Source organism: Perca flavescens, chromosome 12 (genome assembly GCF_004354835.1).
Source record: "Perca flavescens isolate YP-PL-M2 chromosome 12, PFLA_1.0, whole genome shotgun sequence".
NCBI lineage: Eukaryota > Metazoa > Chordata > Actinopteri > Perciformes > Percidae > Perca > Perca flavescens.
In genome coordinates this window covers 24,266,951-24,285,348 of record NC_041342.1, presented here as the reverse complement: position 1 = coordinate 24,285,348, position 18,398 = coordinate 24,266,951, and the positions used below count along the sequence as shown (strand labels likewise).

Sequence of the window (18,398 nt, the reverse complement as noted above, 5' to 3'; positions counted from 1 at the left end):
GATTTTGTAAACTGATTCCTGTTTTGTAAGTAACATTTTAATCTTAATTAAGGTAACTAGTTTCCATAGCTGTCTTAAAATTTAGTGGAGTAAAAAATACAATATTTTTTAAATGTAGTGGGGTATACGGAGGTATAGCAGTGGTGGAAGAAGCACTCAGATCATTCCATTAAGTACCAATTCCACAGGGTACAAATGTTACAAGAGAAAGTCCTGCAGTCAAAAACACTTCTACTTAAGTAAAAGTACAAAAGTATTGCATCTAAATAAAGTACCAAAAGTGAAATTACTTATGCTGCAGGATGGCCTATTTCCTAATAATATATTACATAATTGGATTATAATTATTGACGCATTAATGTGTACATCATGGTGCAGATGATAAAGGTGCTGGTAATTTGACTTACTTTATATACTGCTAGTGAATTTTCCCTCAGCCATCAATAAAATCTTATCTTAATAAAACATAATTTGGTGATCATATTTTGTATTACCGTATTATGTATCTGCAAAGTAACTAGTAACTAAACCTGTAAAATAAATGACATGCAGTAACTACAATTACCGCCTTGCGGCTGTATGCTTCCGCCAGCCAGTCAAGTAGCAGTTTACATCCATGTCTGTCCAAAGTTATATATTTAGTGAAGACTTTTTATAAAAGACATTTAATAAAAAGGGTTTTGGCAAACATGGATGCTTCACACAAATACTCAACCCGGCAGCACAGATCTATAAAATCACCAGCGTTTAAAAATCAGTGTCACCAATTCAGTATCCAATCAAATATCTCCCCTTTCTGTTCTGAGTTATGGCGTTGAATATTGGCCAAATAAAGCATTTTTGCTTTTATGTCACAGTGAAGTTGACCTATGACCTTTTGGATATAAAATGTCATCACTTGTCATTTTAGCGTATTAAAGATTTGTGTTAAATGTTCTCATAATTGGGGTATATATTTTTGAGTTATGGCCAAACAAGCATTTTGTGAGGTCACAGTGACCATGATCTTTCACCTTCAAAATACAATAAATGTATCTGTGAGTGGACGTTTGTGGCAAATTTGAAGACATTTCCTGAAGGTGATGTTGAGATCTCCCGTTCACCAGAATGGGACAGACGGACATGAGGTCACAGTGACCTTGACCTTTAACATTTGACCTCACAAATCCAATCCCTTCATCCTTGAGTCCAAGTGGATGTTTAAGCTTCATTTGAAGAAATTCCCTCCGGGGGGGTCTGAGCTATCGCGTTCACAAGAATGGGACGCACAGTACGTACGGCAAACCCAAAAACACAATGTTTTCGGCCACAGCTGTCGCTGGTGTCAAGGCATAAAAAGTAAATATATCACTGTGAATTGTAGTGGAGTAGAAGTATAAAGTAGCAGAAAATTGAAAAACTCAAGTCAAGTACCTCAAAATTGTCCTGAAGTACTTTTAACCACCGATGCTGGTAAACTATATGCGGGTGAATAAATGAGTGAAAATTAATTTAACAGACAATGACAAAATTAAGTTTATTTCATATAATAGAATATTATCTTTTCAACACTGCCAGCCTGCATGAAAGCAAACACACCAAAATAAGGCAACAGAAATTCCACCTCTCCCTGTGCTACAAGCTTACATATCAATATCAGTAAAACTTACAGTATCAAGAGACCTCCAGATAAAGCAAGGAGATTCCAAATAAATTGTTTACTCTGTAATACAGTGAAAACAGTTTTGCATAGGATTCCCTGGGGGTAAAGGCACAGTTACAAGCCTCTTCTAAGCCAAGTTTAGCCTCACAGAAGCCAGCCTAAATCTTACAAACTCAGTTTTCATTGGAGTGAGGCATGTGAGGCTAAACTAAGATCAACTAAAAGTGAAAACATTGAACTTAGCATTACTTCATTATAAAAGAGCCAGGCGTTTTACTCCTTGCATAGAGTATATAGTCTGAAGTAAAACTAATTTTGTACGAACCTGAGGGAGAAAATGGCAACAAGGCACAAAGTCAAGCATGTTCACAGACATACAGTATATAACACACAATACATAAAGATATCAAGGCTTTAGAGGTCCATATATGCATACGTGTAATAACTAAACAGAATGTGTACATAGCAGAAAGGCTAAATAGTAGCAGTATGACTCTATAGAGGCAATGTAGCTAAATAAAAGGTCATTTCACTGGTGATTGTCAACAAAAAGAAGGTCCACTGTGTAGACACATTAACTACAAACAGCAGCAGTGCTAAATTACTATTCTAGAAATAACAGTGTTCCCTTATTTTCAACATTTCACAATACAAACATAATTCAGTAATCTTAAAAAAAAAAAATAATAATAATAATAATAATAATAATATGGAATGTTTTCCCTCAACCTCATGATTACCAGGAACAAAGGAAGCAGGGGACAGGATGGACTGAGATCGTCAGGCACTATTAAAGAAGAAATATACAGCAGGGGTAAACACTAGTGCAAAGTCATTTTTAAGGCAAAGGAATGATTCAGCATGTGATGGTAAAAAAAAATAAAAAAAGAGTGGGAAAGAGTGAGAGTAAAGGCAGTGAAGGAAGGTACAGTGTGCTGATCAGATCATTTGATCCATGATGCTGGAGGTGAAGTGCAAGCAGAGGGTGTGTCTGCAGAAGGTGCAGAGGGGCTGGAGATTGCAGTGCGTGTCTGTCTTTGGTATCTTGTATGGTTAACGGTTTCAGAGAATGACAGAAGGCTGAGATACAGCACATGCGCTTTTAAAGTCTCTTAGAAAGTAAACTGCTTTGTTATGAGATTTTGGTTCCTGACAGTTTCTTGCCGAATCAGGTGTCGAGGAGGAAGCAGTGATCTAGAATTACTTTTGTTACCAATTAATAATATAATCTAAAATACCAAAAAATAAGCCTAGATCAGTACACCCACTCTTTCACACTTAAGAAATATAGGCCCTGGTGCGCAGACATTGCTACAGCAAAATGCAGCTCTGTAACAGGTCCTGAGTCAGTGGAGTGTATATGCATGTGTGTGCATGTGTGTGCATATGTGTGTGTGTGTGTGTGTGTGTGTGTTTAGGGGCGATTGGTCTTTTCTATTGGTCAGAGCTAGTTAGGGGCACCAGCTGTGGCGTCTCCACTTGTGAAGTTTTGAGTCTTGGGTGTGACTTTTCATCACTGTCTACAGCCACCTCAGCGGCAGCCTGTCGCTCACACAGACTCCCCAGCAGCTGAGCGGTTTTGAAGACCGAGGCGTGACCCGCAGGCTGCAGGGATTGGACCTTCTGCAGGTTCTGGAGGGTCCGCAGCATCTCAGCAGACACAATAGGCAAATGCTGCTCCTGGATCAAGCTGGTGCTGGCAGACCGCAGGACCGTGTCACGCTGGCCTGAGGGCCTGGGAGCTGGCCTGGTCCGCTGGGTAGCTGGGGATCGAACAGAGCTGAATGACGTTTTCTTCTGTGGTGGGTGGGAATCTTCCTCCTCCACTGATTGGTCACTAGAAGGTATAGTGCTGTCATCGGAGTCATCACTCACTCCCTCATCATTGCCACTATTTTCGTTGTGATCGTAATCTTCTTCCTCTTTGATGCCATCTCCATCTGTGATATAAATCATATCTTTGGGCAGAGAGGTGAACTGGTAGACCAGACGCTGGCCTTCAACCTTATTCAGTATGCCTCTCTGGTAGTAGTACCTACATGAAGACAGAGATTCAGCATTAACAAAACAAACCCCACATATTTTCCTCAATGCAAAAACATGACCATGTTAGGATTAGGGCTGCAACTAAGGATTATTTTCATTGTAGATTAATCCGTTGATTATTTTCTTGATTAATCGATTTATTGTTTGGTCTATAAAATGGTGAAAAGTTTTAATCAGCCCAAAAAAAAAAAAAAAAAAAACTCAAATGCTTAGTTTTGTCCACAACTCAAAGATATTCAGTTTACTGTCATAGAGGAGAAAGTTAACTAGAAGTTATTAACATTTAAAGAGATGGAATTAGAGAAACTTTTTTTTCAAACCGATTAATTTAATAGTGACATTTTTTAATTAGCCTTAGCCCTCTTTTGGTAGTGTACCTGAGTGCTCTGCCCATTGTCTCATAATTCATATCTGGCTTGTTCTTGTGTTTGCCCCAGAGTCTGGCCACTGCTTTTGAGTTGACCAACTTGAAGATTCCTGCTTGGGGATTAGTCCATTTAATGTAGCGGGGGCAGACCTGTCGGTCCTGCAGCAACTCCATCAGGAACTGCCACAGGTACAGTGTGTTTCCTCCTGAAGCACAAACACAAAAAACACGATGAAAAAGGAAAGACAAAGAAACAACATGGGAAAAGACTGTTGTAAAAGCTGTCTTGCAAGTGACTGATCCCCTGTGGTCCACATTGGTCTCTCTGTACATGTACCGCTGCAGCCTTTACATTACTCTGACTTTAATTCAGACTAAAAGTCTTATGGAAACGTTACCAGGTCAGACCTAGTGAGATTGCTGTTGTGACTTTTATGTAAAAGGTGACTCTGGCGCTTCTTCAGACATGAGACCAACATGTAAATTTTGACATTGACATTCACGTCGGACGCATGTCTGAAAGGCGCTTAACTCATTTTGTTATGTGTGACAATACCTTTGTTGTATTTGTCCTTCTTCACTATAATGTCTGGTGTGGGAGACTCTGCCCTTCTATGTCGAGGTTTTCTTCCTGAGTAGTTGAAGAATAAAACCATTAAATTTACAAGCTATTTAATATAATCACACAATTATACCGTTATTTAGATTCAGATAAGCTGATAACCCAGAAAGTGACTGACCTCTCTTTTTGGACTGCAGCTGTGCTGCAGGCTTCTTTGTGTGCAACGAGTGCCATTGTGGCTGGTCAAAAGCTTCCACAATCCCCTCTGCAGACACAGTCACCTGGGTAACAGGAGTAGTGATGACATCACCCAGTGATGGTAAGAAGGTCTGGGCTGCAGGGGGGCATAAACAGATTTAATGAAAGAGAACAGCGCTGTGTGACCACCATGTCTAAAAATAACATCTTGCGGTCAGACATGTCCTACACAAAAAAGCAGCAGTGAGGTTTTATTAGGGCATCTTCACTCTGTTAGTGTGCATGTGAGTAGTGTTAACTATTTGTGTGTGTGCTTACAGTAGTGTTCCAGAGAGAGGGAGTCCGGGTAGTCCATGTTGAGAAGGGAATCAGCAGCAACAAGTGTCTCCATGGTCTCTTCCTCTCCACTTTCACATTGCTCCACTGCAGACCACAGAAAAGGGAGTAACATACAAAAACATGTTTAGCAGGTGGCTAAGGTGGCATTTAGTAAGAGGAAAATTAAACATGAGAATCAAAAGCCTGACGGTGGAGCCAAATTACAAAAAACATTCTCTCACCGCTAGAGATATCTAGCCATGCAGTAGGGGTGGGAATCACCAGAAGCATCACGATACGATATCATCACAATATTTATGTCATGATACGATATTATTGCGATTTTAAACATTTTGCAATATTCTGCGATATATTGCAATTTATTAAATTTTTTCCAACTTCAAATTTTTCAGAATTTCAGAAAAATTGTTGTCAACAATTTGACAATCTGTTTTATCTAAAAAGAGGTTATCTCTGTTTGTTCATCTCACTTCTCACTTATTGCTCCAAAACGGGATTGTCAAGCAGACAAACACCGACGACACATATATAATAATAGATCGATACTTGGCATCTGTGTATCGATATAGTATTGCCACAGAAAATACCGCAATACTATAATGTATCGATTTCCCCCCCACCCCTACCATGCAGGTGGTTTCATATGTTACGTTGTAACATATGTGTCTCTGAACTTTCTGCTGACATGCCAGTACAATTGGGGCGAAAGGAATTTCATAAAAAAATCTGACAGCAACATCAATGTGATGAATCACCTTAATATGTCAGGTATTTCAATTGCTGGATAAGAATGATTACAGATGCCGTAGTCTTGCATTGCCAGACCTATCTCCACAGCGCTGCGGCGGAAGGTCTGGCTAGTCCACACAACGTTCGCGGATAGGAGAAAAACACGCTTTGGTTTATTGGCATTTCTTTAAACCAATCGGTCGTCTTGGGCGGTGCTATGCGCCGGGCGCAGGTACCTTGCCTCTGCAAAATAGCCTCGGGAAGGAACTTCTTTTGGTGAAACGTGTGCAGGTAGGGAGGAGACCTCTGGAAGTATAATGGCTGTGTGTGTGATGAGAATTTTACTCAAAAAAAAATGAAACATTGTTGATATAGATGCCTTGATGAGAGGATTTGACCCATGTTGCCCCACCCCTAGTTGTGACCACCACAAATGAAAATCACATCAGCTGCCTCTGAAATGGCAGATATTTAAGGGCCAAGGGGCAGTGGTTCCCAACCTTTTTTGTCTGACGTGCCACCACAGCCCTATCAGATGGGTTCAGGTACCCCTTCATTGTACCAAATAGATAGGATGGGCTTCCTTTAGAAGTCACCATTGAGAAAACTGTGGCTGAGATGGATCTGTGGCTACACATATGAAATCGGATATACAGCACAGATGGACCTACTTTTTATTTTGCCTACTAAATTTTCCTACAGTGCACAGTTAGAGAAATAATACAAACTAATATCCGAGTCTGATGTTTCATTGTTCACAGTGCTTTTACTTCCACACAAACAATATGGGCAGCTCTGGCCTTCTGTAATTATCACATCTATTAGCATACATCTTGCCACATTTATGTCGTTGAGGCAAAATATTATCAAAAGGGAGTTGTTTTGTACGCATTTATTTATGTGACGTGTGCACGCTGTGAAGCAGTGAGCTAGAAAACATCTGCTACTGTAGCTAACAGCTGGTTGTCGTGGACTCAAATGGCTCTAATACTTTCTGCCGCCGAGAAAACCAGGAAACGACATGTCAAAACAAATATCCACATTTAAAGAAACACGGCAGGTAAGTTGCTGTCTCAAAACTTCTGTAATTGTAACGTAAATTGCCCATGGCTGTCTGCGAGCGATGTCAGTTAACGTTACCGTTAGCTAGGTTAACCGAGCCTCGCCATGCCCTACTTCAACTGCTCGCTCCAACCAGAATAAAGTCGGGAAAACAACCCGATACAGTGATATAACTTACTTTTAATTCCCAGCACTGGTGAGGAACAAGCCATAGCATGTGTGCTGTAGCCCGAACTGACCACGTCTACATCCTAATATGATTCATTAACGGTCTTCCCAGGCACAAGCACAAGCCAGGAATGTTTTGTTTCACTTCCTGAAATTTTGCGAAGGGTGGTCCATGTGCGAGGGTTGAGACTGCGCATGTGCAGTCCCAGGGCTTCTTTTACGTGACTCTGGTGGGACTTTTAATTTAGTAGGATTTAAATAAAACTTTCATAGAACAAAGCTTAGACCGTTTAATAACTATTGGACGACAGGTGAGCTCCAACCATTACATGTGAGGTAAAGAAAGGCCTGTGTGTGTGTGTGTGTGTGTGTGTGTGTGTGTGTGTGTGTGTGTGTGTGTGTGTGCATGCGTGCGTGCATACTGACCTTTGAGCAGCTGCTGGTGATGCTTTGTCTGTGACTGTTCACACGTTAGACCTGTATATGAGAACAGGTGGGGATGGGGAACCTGCTCCACAATCACTGCAGGGTAATCCGAGTAACCCCATAACTGCAACACACACAAAAAAATTAGATTAGATTAAATCACATTACAATTTGTCAAATAGAAAAACTCTGTGCTGCATCACATGCCAGCACTGTTTCAGCACACAGAGAATATCATCACTGCTTAAATTTACTTACCTGTGACATATTGACATGGTCACTGGCAAAGTCAAAGATGAGCTCTGACTGCATGGCTGAATATCCCAAACCCACACACGACCTTTACTTGCTTGAAAGTAGCATCACAGCTTTCTTCTGACGACTATTAATAACTGACAGGTCTGATGTGTTCTTGCGTCCTGACAGATCCAGTTTTTGGAGAAAATCTTCAGATGAACAGCAATTGACTGTCAGTGTGGCTCTACCAGAGAGCTCCCGCCAGGATACGATGAGGCCAGCCTCTTTCTAAACAGCACAATTCAACAGTGGAAGAGGGATGTGAGTAAACGTATTGAACAGAGACACAGAGGCGTCACAGGAAACTCGTGTTCACTTGCTCTGCTTCGATGCTTCGACTCTCGATGAGGAAGTGGGGGCTGCTAAACTGTCCTGTGGTCTGACTTAACCTGCCAGAAAGAACAGAGAGAAACGAGAGCAAATGTGTAAGCTGTTGGAAAACACAAAGTGAGAGTACCACATATGCGGTGAATATCAGGTAGTAACCAGTCAGACTTTTAAAATAAAATGTCCAAATTAAGAAATGTGGTCACTCTAATCTGACAGGCAGAGAAAACAGTACAGTTTGCTTCCCTCTTTTGTATATCTCATGTTTTTGCTCTTATCTTGCTTAAAGAGGCTAAACCAGCAACAGGAAGCAAGCGTTTGCATTGCAACATGTGTGTGTGTGTGTGTGTGTGTGTGTGTGTGTGTGTGTGTGTGTGTGTGTGTGTGTGTGTGTGTGTGTGTGTGTGTGTGTGTGTGTGTGTGTGTGTGTGTGTGTGTGTGTGTGGTATGAGTAAGGGGGAGGTAACTGGTGTTGATTTAAATCATCATGTCTTTGCACAATGTTCAAGGTTTCAGAGGCAAGGCGTGCACATCTCTTACAACATGACTGTAAAGGGGACATTCAGAAAAAAACTACAAAGTCATCTCTTCATCTCTACTCCCCTTTATTCTCTCCTTGTCACTTGTTTTTCTCTGCTTCCTCTCTTGTCCTCTGGCCATATTAATTCCTTTTAATCGCTCAGTCCCAGTGCCCTGACCATCCCTGCTCCTCTGTCCGTTCTACTGAGGTTAAAGTTAACAGTTTAACAGACTAACAGGAATTTAGTCTCTTCTGTTGCTGCTGTACAGCGGCCTCCCCCTCCCAACTGTGTAAATTTAAGTTGTAAACACTGTTGGCACCCCCGCACTTACCGTCAGCCCTCCTATGCTGAAGATCACGCCAGCATTTAGGTTTTGTGTACAATAGCTCTCCCACTGTGAACAAATCGCTTCCAAGGAAATATATATATAATCATTGAGCTCCTACATTTTAATCCCATTAATCCTCAATTTGTTTGAAAAGTCTTGGTAGTTCCTGAGCACGCTTCTTTGTCTTTATGTGTATGTGTGTGATAGAGGCACAACATGTTTGGGTCAGTTATCACACAGGAAGCACAGCTCAGTTAGGAGGCACCGTTTCCTGAGTTCCCGTGCCAAACCGCTGCCAACATCATCTGCCAGCAATGGCCTTCTCATTTTTTCGACTTCCTCTGATGTGTGCAGTTGTTTGCTGCTCAACGATTTAGGACACAAGTAAAATGGAGGATAGTTTACTTCTCTGAGCAGTGTTTTATAGTTAGTGAGGAGTCCTTGATAATGTTGCAGTATGCATAGCTTGATTAGAAGAGAGATTAGAGCTGAACCGAAAAGTTAACAGCATTTGTAACAGCATTTGTAACAGCTTCTTAAATGTGAACATTTGCTGGTTTCTTAGTCTTAAATAAAAAGCAGTTGCATCCCAAGGAGAGAGATATTTCATCTTTATCACAGACTTAAAAAAAAATAATTAACTAACACGGAACATATGCTTATTCTGACTGTCTTTTCGTGTTGAGTTGTAATGCAGGTTAAACATAATTAACTATCAGCTACTCTCCACTTCCTTACCTGAAAATCTGGCTATGTATGTACAGAATGGTATATCAATAAATGTAGAACAAGACATAAAGAATGCTGCTTGCATTTTGTGCTGTTTTTCTTTCTTTGGGTGATAGCCACCACTGCCTGCCATTTTGGCATGTGTATTTAGGCCTATGTTCATTGTCAGCGTGCCCTGTATGAAGGTAAATATGGTGCAAAACGTGAGAGCTTGTAGAATACAATGTGAGAACTTGCATAACAAAAAATTTGAACTTGTATGTTAAAATTTTCACTTGTAAAATTAAAATTTGCACTTGTAAAATTTGCACTTGTAAAACTAAAATTTGCACTTGTAAAACATATTCACACATGTGATCTGAATTTGAAGTCACAAAAAGACAAAAAACACAAAAATCTGAACTTGTAAATTGAAATTTGCACTTGTAGAAAAAATATTCACAAATGTGTAGATTGATATTTGCATGAACACAATGACAGCTGCAAACTTGTAATGCAACATTTACTCGTGTATTGTTTTGTTTTTTTACTCAGGTTCATTTTCCATCACAACCACAATTCAGTGATTACAACCTCTCGAATCTGTCACTGTATGCGCTCGCATCACAAAGTGGCGCCTCGACTTTTGCAACGCTTGTTGCGATACATTTGGTACAAAACTAATTTGTACCTGTGGACTTAGGCTGTGGAGCTGTGAGCCAACAGAACGGGGAAAGCAGGGTTTCTATCGCCAGATGAGGGACAACTCTGTCTGGCTTATTTAGCTATGTAGCATGGAAGCTTGGTGGAATAGCAAGCTAGCGTTAGCTAACTAACCAACCAGCCTGCTTCTAAATAAAATACCTTTTAATTATCTTAACACTTTTTAACAGTCAAACTGAAACTCTGGCGGTGAGCTCCAGGTCCTGCAGCCGCAGACGGACCGTCATCAGCGGGGATCGGCCAGCGGAGCAACATTACTGTTATTGCCAGAAAGCTTCGCTGCCGACCTCGACCTGCAGTCGGAGCTCCAGCGGGACACGGAGAGCCCCGCACCCGGTAGCAGCGGCACATCCCCCCCCCCGGAGCTCACCGCCAGTGTTGGTGGAATAGCAAGCTAGCGTTAGCTAACTAACCAGCTTCTAAATAAATACCTTTTAGTTATCTAAACACTTTAACAGTCAAACTGAAACACTGGCGGTGAGCTCCAGGTCCTGCAGCCGCAGATGGACCGTCACCAGCGGGTAACACGTGCCAAGTTCTGCATCCCTGCCGAGACTTCCATCCACAAGGGGAAATAATGATTTTATAAGGCAAAGTAGCTACTGTTTAATTAAAATGTTGGCTATATACATTTCTTTGTCATGTTTATCAATGATGATTATAATTTTAGAACGTTTAGAGACATCAATGTTTTATCAGACTATCATTTCCTTGCTACCTGGGTGCAATTCTCGGCAGCAACGAGGGTTAAGAGACGACGCATTATTCGGCAGAAATGATTGCTGCTGCCCGCGAGGTGGATGCAATTCTGCAGAAGCTATTGTTGCTGCCCAAGCGGGTGCAATGATTGGCAGTGATGCAAAATGTGGGCACAACATCAGCAAAGCAAGCTGTGGTCATGGCCGGGGGATGTGCCGCTGCTACCGGGTGCGGGGCTCTCCGTGTCCCGCTGGAGCTCCGACTGCAGGTCGAGGTCGGCAGCGAAGCTTTCTGGCAATAACAGTAATGTTGCTCCGCTGGCCGATCCCCGCTGATGACGGTCCGTCTGCGGCTGCAGGACCTGGAGCTCACCGCCAGTGTTTCAGTTTGACTGTTAAAAAGTGTTAAGATAATTAAAAGGTATTTTATTTAGAAGCAGGCTGGTTGGTTAGTTAGCTAACGCTAGCTTACTATTCCACCAAGCTTCCATGCTACATAGCTAAATAAGCCAGACAGAGTTGTCCCTCATCTGGCGATAGAAACTTTCCCCGTTCTGTTGGCTCAGAGCTCCACAGCCTAAATCCACAGGTACAGATTAGTTTTGCACCAAATGTATCGCAACAAGTGTTGCAAAAGTCGAGGCGCAGATTCGCTCATACAGTGACATATTCGAGAGGTTGTAATCACTGAATTGTGGTTGTGATGCAAAATGAACCTGAGTAAAAAAAAAAAAAAAAGTACACGAGTAAATGTTGCATTACAAGTTTGCAGCTGCCATTGTGTTCATGCAAATATCAATCTACACTTTTGTGAATATTTTTTCTACAAGTGCAAATTTCAATTTACAAGTTCAGATTTTTTTTTTACAAGCTCTCGTGTTTTTTGTCTTTTTGTGACTTCAAATTCAGATCACGTGTGAATTTTTTTTAATAGTGCAAATTTTAGTTTTACAAGTGCAAATTTTAACATACAAGTTCAAATTTTTTGTTATGCAAGTTATCACATTGTATTCTACAAGCTCTCACGTTTTGCACCATATTTACCTTCATAGCCCTGCAGCCTTCTGCTTCTATAGAGGAGTCACTCACAGTACAGAGCCTTTGTTCATCAGTACTCTGGTCACATAGGTTTGTCTCTGTGGCCTCGGCACTGGGATCTGAGCCTGTGAAGTGGTTACCAGGCCCCTAAGGACACTGATAACCCCCCATAACATTCAGTCCCCAGTTTGCGCGCGTGTGTGTGTGAGAGCGAGTCAGAGATAGAAAGAGTGCGGCTGTGTTTGACAGAAAGGGTCAGAGAGTGTGTATGTGTGTGTGTGTGTGAACTAGGCCAGGCTGATAACAGTATGGCAAGTGAGGGAGCAGCTGATAAGCCCCTCATGTTGCTTGCAGTAACCAGGCCTTGTTAAATGAACACAGTGAAATATGGTGTGTGTGTGTGTGTGTGTGTGTGTGTGTGTGTGTGTGTGTGTGTGTGTGTGTGGAAAGATTGGAAATCGGGGAATGGTGGAGGTGGCAACCTTTGTGTCCACATATGGTTGTGGTTTAGCTGTCATTTGTGTATACTATTTTTTACTGAACATTTCTGGCAGGGTGTTAAAACTGCGTCAAACAGCCAGGCTCAGAAACTCACACACACACTCTCTGAAATATACTTTCACTTTCCCTTCAGCATATGTCATGCACGTACAGTCACCCAAAGAGCAATTAGCACTTTCTTTTGCTGTTTTGAGTATTTGTCAGAGTCGTGGGTCTGTTATATAGAATAAGAAGCAGTGGGCTTACCTTGTGTTTATAGCTTGTGTCTGTATGTGGCAGAACAGCAGCTGCCTGGAGGATCCAGAAGAGGAACGGACATTATTCTTATCCCTTTTTGGCAAACAGAGAACAATCTGCTTACAGGCCTGGGATCAGTTTCCTCTTGTGAATTTCCAGTCACCAAGGAGAGTGCCATACAGGCTTTAGATCAATGTAGAAGTTGATTTTTTCTTCTTCTTCTTCTTCCCTTCAAACCTTGCCAGTTATCGCTTCCTCTTTTTTTTTTTCCAGCGAACCCCCCACCCCCTATGAGGTCTGATTGGTTACCTGTGTTGTGAGTCAAGGTAACCCATAGTGACCATTGTTAGTGTGGAGCAAATGTAAACACGGGCGTATTTGCAAGGTAAAGCAGCAGAGAGACAAGCAACTGATCTCCAAATAGCCCAGTGGTTTATATGACGGTGGACAGCCAGTGGGGGTGTGTGTGTTGATCTCACTACATATCAAATAAAATCAGTAGGTCACCTTCAACTAAACTAAATAGATTTACAATATTATAACGTGTTTTTTGATGACTTGTACAGTTAATGTTAACCTATATGGAAAATGTAAGTATAGGCTGAAAAATAGAGAGAAAAAAATATGGAAAAAAAAGACTAAAAAGGAAGATTGATGCATAAAGTAAAAAAGACATCTGTCTTTTTTCAGTTCCTGATGCTCCCTAGTGGCAGAACTCTGCACCAACACCCTTGACAACATGGGTTGTTGCGTGAGCAATCTTTTCATGTCTTCTACTTCCTCCCTTTTATTTTTTTTAATAAACGAGAAATGGAAAAGATTATATGAACACCCATCGCAGAGTGTGGCTCAGTGATACTCAGGGGTCTGGTACAGGCTGTGTGATCACTGTTTCTTGGAAATCATCAGCTCTCTCATGAGAACAGGGCTCTCTGCAGCCAGCATTCTATCACTGTTGTAACGGTTGCATAACTACCCTGTCTGTGAACTTCACATAAGAGAAACTAGCTTGCAGTGCATAACCGTCATATGATCACAAATACATAGATACAAATAAAATATGTAGTGTGATACGTTTTTTTGACAAAAATCACTATTGAATATGTTCTTTGCTGTCGCAAGAGCTTTATTTAGCCACACTGAAGAGCGGGAGGTGATCTATAATGGACGTGTTGTAAATGCAATAGAGTACCTTGTTTATTACAAAAATATGTTTTGAGAATTTTAACATCTGCATCTTTCAAATATGTGAAAGGGCATAGCATTTTTGAAAATATTAGTCTACCTTTAATCTCATCCATATACATCCAATATCTGTGGGTGGAGAGGGACTGATAAAGCAGAATAAATCAAGCCTACCCTTCATTCCTTCATTTTTTTTTGTCATTTTCCCTCCACTTCTGCAACAGCAGGCAGGTTCAAGAATGTTGCTGGTTTGGCATACAGATAAGGTTAACTCCCATTACATTTTTTTATAAAGTAGCAGAGGGCAGGGTTTTATTTTTTTTGTGTGTGTGTGTGTGTGTGTGTGTGTGTGTGTGTGTGTGTGTGTGTGTATGGGTGCATACTGCAAGTGATTCATGGACCCCAAATTACAGCCACTATTTTCAGTTTATGTAATACAAACAAGTCATAATTCTAATAAGTTTGCATTTGAAAGCATTTGAAATCCACATGCATTGTGTGTAAAGCTGAAATTACAAGGGACTGTATGAAAATTATTATAGGGGGAGAAGGGGTCAGAAAGGTGGGAGGGTATAGTAATTTTCTTTTGGCTGAAGGTGATTGATTGATTGATTGATTGATTGATTTTATTTGCCCATTTCATTATAAAATACGATACAACTATGCACCATACATTAAAAACAAAACAAAGTCAGGATAACACAATAAAGCCCTGAGGCTTATTTCCATTGTGGTCCCTTTGTGGTTATTCTGACTAGCTAGGGAGTGTCTTTTATTTTTTCTCATCTTGAATTTATATTTTGTTTTCATGCCTTTTTAGTTACATAATTGTTACATCAAAAAGATGCAAAAGAAGAAGTTCAGCCCACCCCCTTAACAGCCAAACAATTTTAATTCAGTCCCTTATTCGATTAATTGATTAGTTGATCGTCAACAATTTTGATAAAAAATAAATTGTCATTTTGTATGAGCAAAATGTTGAAATGTATCTGGGTACAGCTTATCAAATTAATTAAATATTTGGTTGTTTTCTTAGTCTTCTATGATGGGAAACTAAATATCTTTGGGTTTGGGTCAGATGAAACAAGCAATTGTCATGTTTGCAGCACTTGTCTCTGACCAACCTGCACACCTCTGGTCCCATAGATCTGTCACTTTGTCACGGACAATGACAATGACAATGAAGGGGAGGCAGGACTGTGGCACAAGACTTGCAGAACTGAGTGGGAAATAGATGAAAGAAATGCCATGGTACGTCAGTCTGATGAATTCCTTCTGCTGGCCACGTCTGCTCACCTTCTGCTGGATCTGCTGCACCATGTGTGTGTGTGTGTGTGTGTTCGTTGTGTTGTCTATGCATGTGTTCAAGTGTGTGACAGTTATACATCTGTGAAAGTGAGTGATGAGTTGCATTTTTTGTGTCATTTATCAACCATTCCTTGACGTGTGAAATCAATGGAATGTGACCAAAAACAGCACATCAAATTAGACAAATATACAGAAAGCATTTTCTCTCTCCCTCACACACACACACACACACACACACACACACACACACACACACACACACACACACACACACACACACACACACACACACACACACACACACACACACACACAAAGACAGGAGTGAGAGCTTTATCTGGATGAGAGATAAAAGCTGATTGCATAGCTAGCTCTGCCACGCAGGATTATTCTATAAGCAGCAAAATGTGAAGAAAAGGAGCAAGTTCTGACTGTCAAATATTTGAAAAGTTAAGTCAAACATCATGTTCATACGACTCCTGAAAATTGTGTTTGAATGCAGTTCGCTGGCAAGTCTGCAGAACATGCTGTGTAAATATGCAAAATGGTAGATTGTTGGGGTAGAAAAACATGAAAGAATGTTTGGAGAAAGAGAGAGCAGAGAGGGGCCAAACCAGGTCTGTTCACAACCCAACCTCTGAGACCCACAACCCAAAGCTATCAACCCTCCAATCCTGCCATGTTCCAGCACTTTATGCTGGCTTTTAAAACTGTGGGGAGGAGAAAACAAACTGTGTGTACTGGTATGTGGTCTGTTTGTGCGTATGTGGTGTCCAAATGTACTGCATGTTTGTGTTTGTGTATGGAGAGACAGTGTGTGTGTCTGAGAAGGACATACTGCCTCAGACCTCCACCCAGAGTTCCATTCAGTTAATAAAGGAAAAGTCCACAAAGTTTTTTTGAATATAAAGAAACTCTCGGCCAAGCTAACATGATAAGTCTATCAAAAGTTTACGGTAGTTTTTATTGCTAAATGAGGTGCTATCTCTCATTAACCTTTTGGCATCAATCTGCTGCAGGTTTTCATCTCTATTTTCCGGCTCCTATAAGCAATAAAAGAGAAATGAACTCACTACAGTAGATTGCTGTAGCATTATGTCAGTTTTGGCAGAACTATGGAGTGTTTTTCCCTGTTAACTTTGCTGAAGTTGAAATAGAAAGTTACAGCAGCCTGTAAGAAGAAAGAGATGAGAGACTATAAAACTGAATCTTGTCTATATACACAGGAACAGTGAGAGTAAAACTGGGATAAACTTAAAAAATGCAGAAATATTCATGTTTAGACCTTTTGGAAAAAACAGTTCTTTCTTGTCAAGAATTAGATGTAAAGATTGATACCACTCTCATGTTTGTATGCTAATGAAGCTACAGCCAGGAGACACTTAGGTTATAGTGCATTCCATTTGTACTGGGAACTCGGATTTTCCATGGTCAAAGTCGGAAACACGCCCCCTGACCTCGGATTTCTGAGCTCGGAACTCGGGCAACCACTGAGTATCCCAAGCTAAAAATCCAACATGGCTGATCTGTGCATCAACAGTTGTGAAAGCTGTAGTAACATACAGTTATAAGCACTTCTGTGTTATTTGTGTCTCACTAAATCAGTCATACACGTAGCACTGTCCATATTCTATCTGTGGACAATGTTGTTACGCTGTTTGTATCCACAAAAACAGCGTAATGCGTTATTATAAACTGGCATTGCTAACAATGGCTAACCTGGCTGGAGCTAATAAAAACAATGAAAATCAGACTTGTAAATGGAACGCATTCATCTCGGGTGTGACATCATTCCCAGCTTCGGCTTCCAAGTTCCGAGGTAAATGAAACGCACTATTAGCATAAAGACTGGAAGTAGGGGGAAACAGCTGGCCAGGCTCCATCAAGAGGTTAAAAAAAAACTACCTACCAGCACCACTATATCTTATTTGTTTACTTCACTTTTTGTAGGGATTAAATAAACTAGATATATATGTGTTAATCAGGAAGCTTACCGGGCGGCAGATTTTGGATGGAGCCAGGCTAGCTGTTTCCAATCTTTTTTCAGAGTATGTATGTGATTGGTAAAAAGGCAGTGCCAGCAGCCAGTTAGCTTAGCTTAGCATAGAAAGTTACTGTGTCCAATAACCCCTCGTAAAACCACAACCTGTTGTCTTTTGTACAGATTAAACAGGGTTAAACCAGATTAAATAGATGCTGATGGGCAGATTTTCTTACGTTGAGTAGCAAAAGAGAGTATTTATGCTAAGCTAGGCTAACCGGTTACTTGCGGTAGCACATTCATCATACATACATTGGTATCAATCTTCTCATGTAATTTTCATCCGGAAAGCAGATAAGCGTATTTCCCAAAGTGTCGAACCATTCCTTTAATGCAAGTTGACTGATTTAGCATAAACTCTATAATAGATTACAACTGCTTCCTACATTACCATAAACCAGGGCTGCTTGGGCCAATACATCTTTTCAATTTCAAACAAGTTTTGTAGAGAAAGTTAAGATATTCTAAATTGATCCTGAGCTAATTACACTTTGATTTATAAACTATTTAGTAAGTAGATCACTGCACAAAATTTACTTTCTTTTGCAACTTTCTGTTTCTTTTAGCAGTGATCTTGGAGGACGATCAATCACATTAGTACTAGAGGGCCGATGCCAGTATCCACAAGCAGATATATCAGTTTAACTCTGCTGAGAGTAGAGAAGGAAATAATTTAGGGAGGAATGTCCTATGTGATTTCTTTTACTTACAGCTGCTTATAGCACTGGGTTTGATTTAATGTCAAACCACACTGAATTGTTTTAAAGCATAATGGATGAACAGAGGCAGAGGGGTTATTTGGAGAAGTGGAGACAGGGAATGCAGAGAGGAAAATGAGGGTGGAGGACAGAGAAGAGGTAAAAACAAGGAAATACAGGCAGAAAAAGAAGAGTGAGTGAGGGCAAGAAGAGCAGATGAAGAGATGAGTCGAGGAGGGGTGGTGAGAC

General features: G+C 40.8%; 1 protein-coding gene and 1 long non-coding RNA gene across 5 annotated transcripts; one reads left to right on the top strand and one right to left on the bottom strand.

Annotated features, from left to right (window-relative positions):
* Positions 1 to 1,490: 1,490 nt before the first annotated feature.
* LOC114565846 (ETS-related transcription factor Elf-1) lies at positions 1,491 to 13,174 on the bottom strand. 3 transcript variants are annotated; one of them, XM_028594132.1, is made up of 8 exons: positions 12,927 to 13,174; positions 7,798 to 8,225; positions 7,540 to 7,663; positions 5,134 to 5,238; positions 4,796 to 4,951; positions 4,612 to 4,686; positions 4,066 to 4,261; positions 1,491 to 3,677 (listed from the first exon to the last, which is right to left on the bottom strand). In XM_028594132.1, exons 2-8 carry the CDS (start codon positions 7,849 to 7,851, stop codon positions 3,077 to 3,079), a joined length of 1,311 nt encoding a protein of 436 aa, XP_028449933.1. In that variant the 5' UTR covers positions 7,852 to 8,225; positions 12,927 to 13,174; the 3' UTR covers positions 1,491 to 3,076. The 3 variants fall into 3 exon arrangements, with proteins under 3 accessions (XP_028449933.1, XP_028449934.1, XP_028449935.1); XM_028594133.1 differs by lacking the exon at positions 12,927 to 13,174 and adding an exon at positions 9,016 to 9,176; XM_028594134.1 differs by lacking the exons at positions 7,540 to 7,663; positions 7,798 to 8,225; positions 12,927 to 13,174 and adding an exon at positions 7,124 to 7,306.
* Positions 6,797 to 15,610, top strand: LOC114565848 (uncharacterized). Of its 2 annotated transcripts, none has more exons than XR_003693986.1 (3): positions 6,797 to 6,943; positions 7,966 to 8,097; positions 15,249 to 15,610. It is a non-coding gene; the product is annotated as an uncharacterized LOC114565848 (long non-coding RNA). The 2 variants fall into 2 exon arrangements; XR_003693987.1 differs by lacking the exon at positions 6,797 to 6,943 and adding an exon at positions 7,334 to 7,424.
* Positions 15,611 to 18,398: the final 2,788 nt, after the last annotated feature.

Bases quoted from the DNA above. Each gene is read 5' to 3' on its own strand.
- LOC114565846 (XM_028594132.1), bottom strand. From the start codon at position 7,851: ATGCAGTCAGAGCTCATCTTTGACTTTGCCAGTGACCATGTCAATATG. The intron at 5,239-7,539 runs GTCAGTATGCAC...TGTGGTCTGCAG, and splicing joins TCACCAGCAGCTGCTCAAAG to TGGAGCAATGTGAAAGTGGA. The intron at 4,687-4,795 runs GTCAGTCACTTT...TCAACTACTCAG, and splicing joins GCTGCAGTCCAAAAAGAGAG to GAAGAAAACCTCGACATAGA.